Source organism: Salvelinus alpinus, chromosome 3 (assembly GCF_045679555.1).
Source record: "Salvelinus alpinus chromosome 3, SLU_Salpinus.1, whole genome shotgun sequence".
NCBI lineage: Eukaryota > Metazoa > Chordata > Actinopteri > Salmoniformes > Salmonidae > Salvelinus > Salvelinus alpinus.
In genome coordinates this window covers 84,485,906-84,500,604 of record NC_092088.1, presented here as the reverse complement: position 1 = coordinate 84,500,604, position 14,699 = coordinate 84,485,906, and the positions used below count along the sequence as shown (strand labels likewise).

Below are 14,699 nucleotides of genomic sequence, written 5' to 3'. Positions count from 1 at the left end.
CTTCCCCCCCTACTCACAAGGCAGGCAATACGCTTGACCTCATCTTTACTAGATGCTGTTCTTCCACTAATCTCATTGCAACTCCCCTCCAAGTCTCCGACCACTACCTTGTATCCTTTTCCCTCTCGCTCTCATCCAACACTTCCCACACTGCCCCTACTCGGATGGTATCGCGCCGTCCCAACCTTCGCTCTCTCTCCCCCGCTACTCTCTCCTCTTCCATCCTATCATCTCTTCCCTCTGCTCAAACCTTCTCCAACCTATCTCCTGATTCTGCCTCCTCAACCCTCCTCTCCTCCCTTTCTGCATCCTTTGACTCTCTATGTCCCCTATCCTCCAGGCCGGCTCGGTCCTCCCCTCTTGCTCCGTGGCTCGACGACTCATTGCGAGCTCACAGAACAGGGCTCCGGGCAGCCGAGCGGAAATGGAGGAAAACTCGCCTCCCTGCGGACCTGGCATCCTTTCACTCCCTCCTCTCTACATTCTCCTCTTCTGTCTCTGCTGCTAAAGCCAATTTCTACCACTCTAAATTCCAAGCATCTGCCTCTAACCCTAGGAAGCTCTTTGCCACCTTCTCCTCCCTCCTGAATCCTCCTCCCCCTCCTCCCCCCTCCTCCCTCTCTGCTGATGACTTCGTCAACCATTTTGAAAAGAAGGTCGACGACATCCGATCCTCGTTTGCTAAGTCAAACGACACCGCTGGTTCTGCTCACACTGCCCTACCCTGTGCTTTGACCTCTTTCTCCCCTCTCTCTCCAGATGAAATCTCGCGTCTTGTGATGGCCGGCCGCCCAACAACCTGCCCGCTTGACCCTATCCCCTCCTCTCTTCTCCAGACCATTTCCGGAGACCTTCTCCCTTACCTCACCTCGCTCATCAACTCATCCTTGACCGCTGGCTACGTCCCTTCCGTCTTCAAGAGAGCGAGAGTTGCACCCCTTCTGAAAAAACCTACACTCGATCCCTCCGATGTCAACAACTACAGACCAGTATCCCTTCTTTCTTTTCTCTCCAAAACTCTTGAACGTGCCGTCCTTGGCCAGCTCTCCTGCTATCTCTCTCAGAATGACCTTCTTGATCCAAATCAGTCAGGTTTCAAGACTAGTCATTCAACTGAGACTGCTCTTCTCTGTGTCACGGAGGCGCTCCGCACTGCTAAAGCTAACTCTCTCTCCTCTGCTCTCATCCTTCTAGACCTATCGGCTGCCTTTGATACTGTGAACCATCAGATCCTCCTCTCCACCCTCTCCGAGCTGGGCATCTCCGGCGCGGCCCACGCTTGGATTGCGTCCTACCTGACAGGTCGCTCCTACCAGGTGGCGTGGCGAGAATCTGTCTCCGCACCACGTGCTCTCACCACTGGTGTCCCCCAGGGCTCTGTTCTAGGCCCTCTCCTATTCTCGCTATACACCAAGTCACTTGGCTCTGTCATATCCTCACATGGTCTCTCCTATCATTGCTATGCAGACGACACACAATTAATCTTCTCCTTTCCCCCCTCTGATAACCAGGTGGTGAATCGCATCTCTGCATGTCTGGCAGACATATCAGTGTGGATGACGGATCACCACCTCAAGCTGAACCTCGGCAAGACGGAGCTGCTCTTCCTCCCGGGGAAGGACTGCCCGTTCCATGATCTCGCCATCACGGTTGACAACTCCATTGTGTCCTCCTCCCAGAGTGCTAAGAACCTTGGCGTGATCCTGGACAACACCCTGTCGTTCTCAACTAACATCAAGGCGGTGACCCGTTCCTGTAGGTTCATGCTCTACAACATTCGCAGAGTACGACCCTGCCTCACGCAGGAAGCGGCGCAGGTCCTAATCCAGGCACTTGTCATCTCCCGTCTGGATTACTGCAACTCGCTGTTGGCTGGGCTCCCTGCCTGTGCCATTAAACCCCTACAACTCATCCAGAACGCCGCAGCCCGTCTGGTGTTCAACTTTCCCAAGTTCTCTCACGTCACCCCGCTCCTCCGCTCTCTCCACTGGCTTCCAGTTGAAGCTCGCATCCGCTACAAGACCATGGTGCTTGCCTACGGAGCTGTGAGGGGAACGGCACCTCCGTACCTTCAGGCTCTGATCAGGCCCTACACCCAAACAAGGGCACTGCGTTCATCCACCTCTGGCCTGCTCGCCTCCCTACCTCTGAGGAAGTACAGTTCCCGCTCAGCCCACTCAAAACTGTTCGCTGCTCTGGCACCCCAATGGTGGAACAAACTCCCTCACGACGCCAGGTCAGCGGAGTCAATCACCACCTTCCGGAGACACCCGAAACCCCACCTCTTTAAGGAATACCTAGGATAGGATAAAGTAATCCTTCTAACCCCCCCCCCCCTTAAAAGAGTTAGATGCACTATTGTAAAGTGGTTGTTCCACTGGATATCATAAGGTGAATGCACCAATTTGTAAGTCGCTCTGGATAAGAGCGTCTGCTAAATGACTTAAATGTAAATGTAAATGTATAACATCATATTACACAATACATATATGGTTTGTTCAAAAATGTGCATATTTAGCGGCACAAATCGTGGTTATACATTGGGAAAACTTAGCATCTTTTTCCCAGAATGTCCGGATATATTTCTGACACTCACCTATTCTAATCAAATAACTATTCATAGACTTGACTAAAAAATACATGTTGGACAGCAAATTAAAGATAGCTTAGTTCTTAATGCAATCGCCGTGTTAGAATTCTAAAAATAACTTCATTACGACATGCAGCTTACGTTATGGCGAGAGAGCGCCCAAAATCTGGGCGCAAACTAATAGTACACATGTTCGACAGATACATGAAATAACATCATAAATGGGTCCTACTTTTGATGATCTTCCATCAGAATGTTGTACAAGGGGTCCTTCGTCCAGAACAATCGTTGTTTGGTTTTAGAACGGCCTTTTTTCCTCTCGATTTAGCAAGCAAAACTTGCCAAGTGGCGCGAAACTCTCCATCGTCAACAAACTCAGAGAATGGAACACGCCAAAACTCCCGAAAAAATTTCAATAATCTGATTAAACTATATTGAAAAAACATACTTTACGATGATATTGTCACATTTATCAAATAAAATCAAAGCCGGAGCTATTAGCCGTCTATAACAACAGCTTTTCAGAAGCCAATCCGGAGGTCCTTTCCGCGTCTTCCTGAACAAAGGAAATTGGGGTCCTGTCATTCCAAGCGCTCTCTTTTGACCATAGAAAGAGCTAGAGACCCCATTTCACCTCTCACAGCCTATTGACATCTAGTGGAAGGCGTATGAAGTACATGTATACTAATAGATTTCAAGCAAAAGATTAGGTAGGCCCTGGAACAGAACCTCGATTTGAGATTTTTCACTTTCTGACAGGAAGTTTGCTGCAAAATGAGTTCTGTTTTACTCACAGATATAATTCAAACGGTTTTAGAAACTTGAGAGTGTTTTCTATCCAATAGTAATAATAATATGCATATTGTACGAGCAAGAATTGAGTACGAGGCCGTTTGAAATGGGCACCTTTCATCCAAGTTACTCAATACTGCCCCTGCAGCCATAAGAAGTTTTAACCACTAGGCTATGTGCCACCCAGTGGGTGGTATTAGGTTATATAGAGTGGCTGCTGGTAGTGACACGAACTGATGATTTATGGGTTGTTTCATGGGTTGTTTCATGGGTTGTGTTTATAGTTTTATAAACTTCATTAAGGACTAAAGTCTAGTAATCATTAACTAATGAAGGTTAATCTGTCTGGACAAATACATCAATACAGACCAGAGTGCTAATCCAATGCTAAGTAGTGATATTACTGTACAGTACTCCCTCCCTTCAGATCAGTCTGCTAAGTAGTGATACTTACTGTACAGTACTCCCTCCCTTCAGACCAATCTGCTAAGTAGTGATACTTACTGTACAGTACTCCCTCCCTTCAGACCAGTCGGCTAAGTAGTGATATTACTGTACAGTACTCCCTCCCTTCAGACCAGTCTGCTAAGTAGTGATACGTACTGTACAGTACTACCTCCCTTCAGACCAATCTGCTAAGTAGTGATATTATTGTACAGTACTCCCTCCCTTCAGACCAATATGCTAAGCAGTGATACGTACTGTACAGTACTCCCTCCCTTCAGACCAATCTGCTAAGTAGTGATACGTACTGTACAGTACTCCCTCCCTCCAGACCAATCTGCTAAGTAGTGATACGTACTGTACAGTACTCCCTCCCTTCAGACCAGTCTGCTAAGTAGTGATATTACTGTACAGTACTCCCTCCCTTCAGACCAGTCTGCTAAGTAGTGATATTACTGTACAGTACTCCCTCCCTTCAGACCAGTCGGCTGAGTAGTGATATTACTGTACAGTACTCCCTCCCTTCAGACCAGTCTGCTAAGTAGTGATACGTACTGTACAGTACTCCCTCCCTCCAGACCAATCTGCTAAGTAGTGATACGTACTGTACAGTACTCCCTCCCTTCAGACCAATCTGCTAAGTAGTGATATTACTGTACAGTACTCCCACCCTCCAGACCAATCTGCTAAGTAGTGATATTACTGTACAGTACTCCCTCCCTCCAGACCAATCTGCTAAGTAGTGATATTACTGTACAGTACTCCCTCCCTTCAGACCAGTCTGCTAAGTAGTGATATTACTGTACAGTACTCCCTCCCTTCAGACCAATCTGCTAAGTAGTGATATTACTGTACAGTATTCCCTCCCTTCAGACCAGTCTGCTAAGTAGTGATACGTACTGTACAGTACACCCTCCCTTCAGACCAATCTGCTAAGTAGTGATACGTACTGTACTTTACTCCCTCCCTCCAGACCAGTCTGCTAAGTAGTGATATGTACTGTACAGTACTCCCCCCCCCCCCCTTCAGACCAATCTGCTAAGTAGTGATACGTACTGTACTTTACTCCCTCCCTTCAGACCAATCTGCTAAGTAGTGATATTACTGTACAGTACTCCCTCCCTTCAGACCAATCTGCTAAGTAGTGATATTACTGTACAGTACTCCCTCCCTTCAGACCAGTCTGCTAAGTAGTGATATTACTGTACAGTACTTCCTCCCTTCAGACCAGTCTGCTAAGTAGTGATACTTACTGTACAGTACTCCCTCCCTTCAGATCAGTCTGCTAAGTTGTGATACTTACTGTACAGTACTCCCTCCCTTCAGACCAGTCTGCTAAGTAGTGATATTACTGTACAGTACTTCCTCCCTTCAGACCAGTCTGCTAAGTAGTGATACTTACTGTACAGTACTCCCTCCCTTCAGACCAGTCTGCTAAGTAGTTATATTACTGTACAGTACTTCCTCCCTTCAGACCAATCTGCTAAGTAGTGATACTTACTGTACAGTACTCCCTCCCTTCAGACCAGTCTGCTAAGTAGTGATACGTTCTGTACAGTACTTCCTCCCTTCAGACCAGTCTGCTAAGTAGTGATACTTACTGTACAGTACTCCGTCCCTCCAGAACAGTCCACTGATTCAAGATGAATCCATTCTTTGTTCATGTAATAACTACAATTAGGCTACTTATTTTATCTAGAAATAGTGTTAGTTTAAGTCATTTTATCATCTTCTGCTCAGTCTATACCATCTATAGCTCACCAATCACTGTACCTGTACACAGCCAATCTGTAAACAGCACACCCAGCTACCTCATCCCCATATTGTTACTTATCCTCTTGCTCTTTTGCACCCCAGTATCGCTACTTGCACATCATCATCTGCACATCTATCACTCCAGTGTTAATGCTAAATTGTAATTATTTAGCCTCTATGGCATATTTATTGCCTTACCTCCATACTCTTCTACATTTGCACACACTGTACATAGCTTTTTCTATTGTGTTATTGACTCTAGGTTTGTTTATCCCATGTTTAACTCTGTGTTGTTTTTTGTCGCACTGCTTTGCTTTATCTTGGCCAGATCGCAGTTGTAAATGAGAACTTGTTCTCAACTGGCCTACTTGGTTAAATAAAGGTTAAATAAAGACCTTCGTCAAACATGTACAAATCTGACACAAAAAAGAATAAGGAAAATCTAAATCATTGTCATATCATAGTGGGGTACAGGGTACAGTTCATTTGATGTTCATGTCAACAACGTTCCCATGATTTCCTGCTTCTATATCTTCTCCATATCTTACTAATTGGGCTCCATTAACATGCATTATGTGCTATTTGTACAGTACTGCACAAACGATGCTTGGGGTAAGAAAAGACAGGAGAAGAGCTTTCATGAGATTAGTAAAGAGAGTAGAAGACAACTGATTCAAGACACACAGCGGGAACAAGTAAAAATAATCTGTTTCTATTATCTCTATAAATGGATCATAGCCAGAAGAGAACCATCAAGAGGGTGGGAGACTGAGCATGCTGGGTGGTATTCTGACATGAGATCCATGCTCTTAATTAGAATTTTCTCAAAGTCTGCCATTGATATCAATGAATGATTTCAAGCAAAGGTCCTAGTTGTGCAAGCTTGATCTTCACTCTGAATCAGGCCCGGTGAGGACAGCAGGGTTGTCACATAACCCAGTCGTATGACCCACTCCTAGTGTTTTACAGAGCCCTCCTGCCTCATGTGTTGTCCCCTTCTGCTGTCACCGCCACCGTCTCCGCGGGCGACAGTTGACAAGATGATGGGTGAGGTCAGAGAGAGGTGGCTTGACAAACTTCACTATCTCGCTCTTTCTCTCATTCTTTTTCTCTTTCTTTCCTCCTCCTCTTCCTCCTCTCTCTCTGTCTTGCTCTCTCCCTTCTCCCTCTCTGTATCTCCCTTTCTCCTGAACCACCTCGTCTTCCCTCCGCCAGCCACCACATTATCTTTACTGTCAAATCTTTGACCCTGAACCAAAGTAACCCACGAGAAATGCTCCCCTCTCCTTTCATAATGTTAGCTAGAGGAGGAAGAGGAGGAGAGTGTTGTCAGCGTGTCAGCCGGTGGCTTGTGCCCACGAGGCCAGCTCTTTCTTCACACCTGCCTTCAAGGATAAGTGGGCTTGTCACGGGCAAATCTAATCTGTCGCTAGGCTCAGTCACACTCAATCCCTAGCTGTGCTAACTCGTCTACTCCTGTCCTTGACTGTCTGCTAGCATTGTTAGCTGCTCACCTACACTACTGCACTCTCCACTCCTGTCCTTGACTGTCTGCTAGCATTGTTAGCTGCTCACCTACACTACTGCACTCTCTACTCCTGCCCTTTACTGTCTGCTAGCATTGTTAGCTGCTCACCTACACTACTGCACTCTCTACTCCTGTCCTTTACTGTCTGCTAGCATTGTTAGCTGCTCACCTACACTACTGCACTCTCTACTCCTGTCCTTTACTGTCTGCTAGCATTGTTAGCTGCTCACCTACACTACTGCACTCTCTACTCCTGTCCTTTACTGTCTGCTAGCATTGTTAGCTGCTCACCTACACTACTGCACTCTCTACTCCTGTCCTTTACTGTCTGCTAGCATTGTTAGCTGCTCACCTACACTACTGCACTCTCTACTCCTGTCCTTGACTGTCTGCTAGCATTGTTAGCTGCTCACCTACACTACTGCACTCTCTACTCCTGTCCTTGACCATAATGGCACCCTATTTCCTATATAGTGCCTATATATATTTATTTATTAATGTATTTATATAGTCCCTATGGGCCCTGGTCAAATGTAGTGCACTATATACGTAGGTAACATGGTGCCACTTGGTACACAGTCTATCTGTTAGCATTGTTAGCCCCCAGCTCTAGTGCTCTCCTCAGCACAGGAGGTTGGTGGTACCTTAATTGGGGAGAATGGGCTCGTGTTAATGAGTGGAGCGGAATAAGTTGAATGGTATCAAATCCATCAAACACATGGTTTCCTTGCCTCCCGAGTGGCGCAGCGGTCGAAGGCACTACATCGCAATGCTTGAGGCGTCACTACAGACCCGGGTTCGATCCCAGCCTGTGTCACAACCGGCAGTGACTGGGAGATAGATGAGGCGGCGCACAATTGGACCAGCGTCGTTAGGCGAGGGTTTGGCCGGCCGGGATTTCCTCATCCCATGGCACTCTAGCGACTCCTTGTGGCGGGCAGTCCGCCTTTAAGCTGACTGCAGTCACCAGCTGGATGGTGTTTCCTCCAACACATTGGTGCGGCTGGCTTCTGGGTTAAGCGAGCAGTGTGGCTTGGCAGGGTCATGTTTTGGAGGATGCATGGCTATCGACCGTCGCCTCTCCCGTGTCCATAGGGAAGTTGCAGCAATGGGACAAGACTGTAAGTACCAATTGGATATCATGAAAAAGGGGTAAAAATACAACAAAATAAGTATAATAATAATAACACATGGTTCCAGGTGTTTAATGCCATTATATTTGCTTCGTTCTGGCCATTATTATGAGCCGTTCTCCCCTCAGCAGCCTCCTGTGCCCCTGAGTGTAGCCTCCCCTGAGTGTAGCCTCCCCTGAGTGTAGCCTCCCCTGAGTGTAGCCTCCCCTGAGTGTAGCCTCCCCTGAGTGTAGCCTCCCCTCAGTGTAGCCTCCCCTGAGTGTAGCCTCCCAGGTAGAGAAAGAAAAGGGATGTGTACACTAACAAACACTTGAGCGAACAGCGGCGATTTCATCGGGAAATGAACAGAAAATGATGGCCGATGTTGTGGTCAGAGGTTATAGGACACCCACCGCTTGCTGTTATTCGTTCGTTGTCCTTACAGTGTTTTGTCTCTTAGATCTGACTCGTCTTCTTGACGAGCTGTAATCTGCCATCACACTGTGCACTTACGTAAAGACAGAACATCAACCATTATGTTAGAAAGAGGAATAGCGGAGAAAGAGATGAGTGTGTGAAAAGTACTTTATCTTTACATTTTAGTCATTTAGCAGACACTATTTTCCTGAGTGACTTACAGTTAGTGCATTCAACTTAAGATAGCTAGGTGAGACCACCACATCACTCATAGTAAGTACATTTTTCCTCAAAGTGGCTATCAGCAGTCAGAGTTAGTAAGGGATTAAAAAAAACTACTGTGTGTTAGTTCACAAAAGGAATGTCTTTTTGTGGGGGGTTGAGGAGGTGGTGGGGGGGGGGGGGGGGGCTGTGGGATTATTTAAAATACTCTTTGAAGAGGTAGGGTTTTAGATGTTTTTGGAAAATCGGCAGGGAGACTGCTGTCCTAGCTTCAGGGGGAAGCTGGTTCCACCATTGGGGTACCAGGACAGAGAAGAGCTTAGACTGGACATCTCGAGATAGAGAGAGAGCATCACTGCCTGGTACGGCAATTGCTCGGCCTCCGACCACAAGAAACTACAGAGGGTAGTGCGTACGGCCCAGTACATCACTGGAGCTAAGCTGCCTGCCATCCAGGATCTCTACCCCAGGCAGTGTCAGAGGAAGGCCCTAAAAATTGTCCAAGACCCCATCCACCCCAGTCATAGACTGTTCTTTCTACTACCGCATGGCAAGCGGTACCGGAGTGCCAAGTCTAGGACAAAAAGGCTTCTCAACAGTTTTTACCCCCAAGCCATAAGACTCCTTAACAGGTAATCAAATGGCTACCCAGACTATTTACATGTGCGCCCCCCCCCCCCCCCCCCCCCACAAACCCCTCTTTTACGCTGCTGCTACTCTCTGTTTATCATATAACCATAGTCACTAACTATACATTCATGTACATACATCAATTGGCCCGACCAATCAGTGCCCCCGCACATTGGCTAACTGGGCTATCTGCATTGTGTCCCACCACCCGCCAACCCCTTTTTCACGCTACTGATACTCTCTGTTTATCATATATGCATAGTCACTTTAACCATATCTACATGTACATACTACCTCAATCAGCCCGACTAACTGGTGCCTGTATATAGCCTCACTACTGTTATTTTTCACTGTCTTTTTACTGTTTTATTTCTTTACTTACCTATTGTTCACCTAATACCTTTTTTGCACTGTTGGTTAGTGCCTGTAAGTAAGCATTTCACTGTAAGGTCTACACCTGTTGTATTCGGCGCACGTGATAAATAAACTTTGATTTGAAATGAGAGATAGAGGGAGAGAGCAGTGGAGCAAAACAGAACAGTGGAGGCCTATCAGAGGGAGATGAATTAAGATGGATTAGAATTTGGATGGTACTCGGAACACAAAGTGGGCTGTCTAATATCTAATCAGCTTCCCATTCAGCCGGTGCAAATTCCTCCCATAAGTGCAGTGTAGGTCAGTTATTAACCCACTGCTGTCGAACATTTAGAGTTCATTACAGAGGCCGCATTGGCCATTGCCTATTCATTTAAATTAATTGAAAATGAATATACTGAAATTGATGGGGATCATTCTGTTGCTAATTTGTACAGTAACTTCAGAACGTATTAATACTTGTGGTGCGCGGGTCAGATGTTTGTTCACCCGCACCCACCCGCAATAGCTAATAATCCATCTGGAACCGCCCGACTATATGTGAGAAAGTCAAAATCTGAGGGTTGCACACGACCCTAACCGCAAATACAGAAATGGTGCTGTAGGCTACAGTCAGATGGAAAGATTTTTTTGACAGGGGGTGCAGGATTGTTTTTTGTGCCTAATACAGATATATTTCTGCTTAGAATTTCCGACATTTTCACAGGCTATGTATTAGTCAACTTGCAGCTTCTCTTCTGTCATTATATTTTGCCTTAGAAGACTAAATAAAGCCCTGCTCACCAGGATAATGTCATACATTTATAGAATGAAAGAAATGCTTCAATCTAGTTGACATCGGTCAAATTCTCTGTGATCTCTGCTTCTTTCGAGGAGCAAAGACGTTTGGAGACCTGGGATAATATACAATAAAAACATATTAAAAATCAAAGATTGTCCATGAAACATGTCCAAATGACATCAGTTTGATCGGTTGTAAGGAAATAGAAAGCTGTGAAAATCCCCCAACATGTTTCTGATAAGATTTCAGTTTGGCTTGGATTCAAATTTTATGTTGTTGAAATATGATCAGCTTGTGACGATTATCAATAACTCAGCAGAGCAAAGAAATACACAAACGCCTGATCAGTCTAGGAAGGATTGTGTATACTAGAGAAAAAAGTTCAGATCTAGTTTGTTTAATACGTGGGGGGGTGACAGTGTCTAGGAGATGGATCCATTTACCCTCTTTTTGAAGTAAGAAAAGATCAATATCACCTCCTCTCTCATACCTCCGCATTTTCTCTATAGCCCAGATCTTTAGTTCATTGACTGAGGTCTTGGTGCTGAATAAAGTGGGCTGCTAGAGGATAGTTCTCGTCCTTGCTCTAATCGAGCTTTTGTGTTCTCTGACCCATGTCTCAGTGTGCATGTGGTCTTCCCGATGTGTAATTTGGAGCACGGGCACTGGATAATGTAGAGTGAGTCCATTCAACTTATTATGTGACTTGTTAAGCACATTTGTACTCCTGAACTTATTTAAGTTTGCCATAACAAAGGGGTTGAAAACTTATTGACTAAAGACATTTCAGCTTTTCATTTTTAATTCATTTGTAAACCTTTCGAAAAACTTAATTACACTTTGACATTATGGGGTATTGTGTGTAGACCAGTGTCCAAAAATCTGTCTAGAACACAACACCATGTGGAAAAAGTCAAGAGGTGTGAATACTTTCTGAAGGCACCCTCATTTGCATCATAATGGAAAATCTGTTTTGCTCTAAATTGTCTTATCATTTGTTGGTCACTATGAGTCATCATGGACTGTCAACATGTCCTCATTTCACTACTCTTCCATATTTGCCTTTTCATTTAATGTGTGTGTGAGATCAGTGAGTTTTGAGCTGTGAGTATGAGTTATTGTGGGTGAGATCATCCATGTAATGGTTGAGGTATTGTTGGTAAGTTGGTGCTGGTTATGAGTTAGTCATAAAAACAGAATGAAGTGACTCTGTTGTTAAGTTACACTCAGGTCAGGGGATCTGGAATCTGCTAGCACACCTTCATAGCGGCTAAAGATATTGATCATACTCTATATTGATGTTCATGCTCCTGATATAAATCCATTCCCATTCTGTTGTCATTGTGTGAATTTCAATGAATTTGAAAATAAACTTCCATTGTTTTACTACTTTGAGTATTTTTTAGTAGTATATTATATGCTATGGAATGTGTTCTGTGTGGAAATGCATAGGCTATCTTGTGTTAAATATGAGCTACTTATAATAACCACTTCCTCCTTCTCTCTCCCTCTCCACAGCTAACCCAACAGGCCCGGCGGTGAAGGGCTACCCAGGTCCATCGGAGGGGGTATTCCGTGAGTCAAGCAGTACCACAGGGATGGTGGTTGGCATCATAGCGGCAGCCGCACTCTGTATCCTCATCCTGCTCTACGCCATGTACAAATACCGCAACCGGGACGAGGGATCTTACCATGTGGACGAGAGCCGTAACTACATCAGTAACACATCGCAGTCCAATGGGACGTTGGTGAAGGACAAACCGCCGAACGCAGCCAAGACCTCCTTTAAGAGCAAGAAGAATAAGGACAAGGAGTATTACGTGTGATCCTTACTGTCTCTGGTCTTCGCCACTGGCCCGACAAACTTTTTGACTCGAGAAGACCAATCAGGAGATCAGAAGACCACTAAAAAGTGTATAATAATGAACAAACAAAATTCAACAAAAACTACAAAATAACATTTTGTCTTAAATTTTACCAAGACATGGTGGGATGGTGTTATACCTGAATGTCAAATGGACTAAAAAATAAAACAGAACATCTTCCTTTAGATTCTTAAAACCCAACAAATTGGGCTTTAGGAAATAGCACCAGGGAGATTGAGGTACTCTATTGGACTATACTGAAGAGGGGTTGGAACTGCAGAATAATCAACAGGAGTACCTATACATCTTAAAACAACAAACAATCCAATCAGTTTTATTCAGTTTATTACCAGGGTGTTGGTTGTCCAAACGGGAGAAGAGAGATGCAAACAGGTGAGGAGAGATGCAAACGGGTGAGGAGAGGTATACAATTGAGGAAGATATATTACAACTATAAACTCCAATGTTTAATTTACATATCCTGTGTTTGTGTTAACTGGGACCTTTTCTACGAGAAAATATTTAAAACGCACAAATGAGGTAAATAAAGAAAACCCAACACCAAACATGTGCAACAACAGATGACGAGTGAATAGAAAAGAGATGGCATAATGGGAAGGCAAGGTAACAGTGAAGAAGGAAGTGAAAGGATAAAGATGCTACCTACTGTATGTTTGACTAATCAGCCAAAGTATTAGCACTGTTTATGGTGGCAATGATGGCCAAAACACAGACTAAAGGAACATTTGGCTGCCTGATCTATCAACAGTGCAAAGACAAAATGGCCTCCGATTAATCTTGATCTAGAGAGACTTATGTCAAGTTATGATTAAGATTCATCTTTGCCAGTTAAGAAATCATGCTGCCTTTGATTCCACACTGTTGTTGAAAACTAAGGCAAAGTGTTTTACAGAATTCTGGAAGGAGAAGTCCGAATGTTCTGAATGCGATCATTCTGATACTGGAACACTCCATGCACGCAAAACGTATCTTATTACAGTACATGTTTATATACAGTACAACCACATCTATATGTGCTTTCTGGACAGTGACAAAGTGGTGTTTTATAGCCTGTTGTATAGATGACCACGCAAGCTATATCTGCTCCTCCTCCAACCATTTTTGGAATAAAAAACAAATTCAAAAATGACAAAAATACCAAATTAAATGTTATTAAGTGTTGCTAGATATAGAAGATTTTATGACGACGTTGATCAGCAATTACTTTTCTTTTCAGTTGGATTCTTTATTCCCCCATTAAACAACTGTTTAGTTTTTATACAAATGCCAACCTGATCTAATAGATATATTGACCCCGCCCAGTAGTAGCCTGACTGTCCTCAAACTGTACAAGGTAATGATAGTGCACAGTAGAGACCTGGCATGATGATATGCAGGAGGAGGTCATGTCTCCAGGGTATCACGAACTTTCTCCCCATTCCTGCTTCTTCCCAATTCCTGGGGCAGTAACAGTAACGGACAGCCTTCCTCCCTATACCTGCCCCACAAACTAAACCTAGCTATGTACGAATGAAGACGTATACTACTGATGATGTTGCTGTATGTGTTCCTATAAGTGGTCCTATAACATGATTGTTTAGTGTATGCTTGGGCTGATGCAAACAACCTGAAGAAAAATAGGAAGAGATCATTTGAACGGTTTGTGTTTTTGTCATTCTACTGTCAGCTCTGTTCTGCTTTCCTGGTGACCTGATGGACTTGGAATGAGTGCTACTATGACCTATAAATAATGAGGATTATTATAAATTCTTTGATTGTTCATTTCTTTTTTGATTTCTACATGTGCTATTTTTTTCTACAGTATTTTATGTTCAAATTGTGACAATGTCTTTATTATTGACCTCAGTAACATTTATTATGAAAAAAATAGTTTTGAAAAATTAAATGAATAAATTAAATAAAATGTTACCTAAGTGAACTTCGGTCTCTGTATGAGGTTCTATGGTGAAACGTGCTTTGTTAATTACTAAATGGTTCATTGGTCTACCTTTCTGTTTTTTTTTTCTTATCAGTATCTTAAGTCACTTATCTTCATTTCCTAGAAAGTCTCAGTACATGCTATCCTTACTATAACTGCTTAAATTATACCTTACTTTATTCATCCATGCATTCAATAACAAACAGAACAATATAAAACCTTCATTCCTACAGTTTCAACATGTTAACC

The 14,699-nt window shown here is 44.1% G+C and overlaps 1 protein-coding gene across 22 annotated transcripts in view; it reads left to right on the top strand.

Moving 5' to 3' along the window:
- LOC139571467 (neurexin-1a-like) overlaps positions 1 to 14,450 on the top strand; it is an 865,000-nt gene extending 850,550 nt beyond the window's left edge. For all 22 annotated transcript variants that reach the window (XM_071394377.1, XM_071394372.1, XM_071394379.1 and 19 more), the window contains one exon: positions 12,165 to 14,450. In XM_071394377.1, coding sequence (XP_071250478.1) covers positions 12,165 to 12,472 — 308 coding nt within the window. In that variant the 3' untranslated portion in view covers positions 12,473 to 14,450. The remainder of the gene's footprint in view (positions 1 to 12,164) is intronic.
- The last annotated feature ends 249 nt before the right edge of the window (positions 14,451 to 14,699 follow it).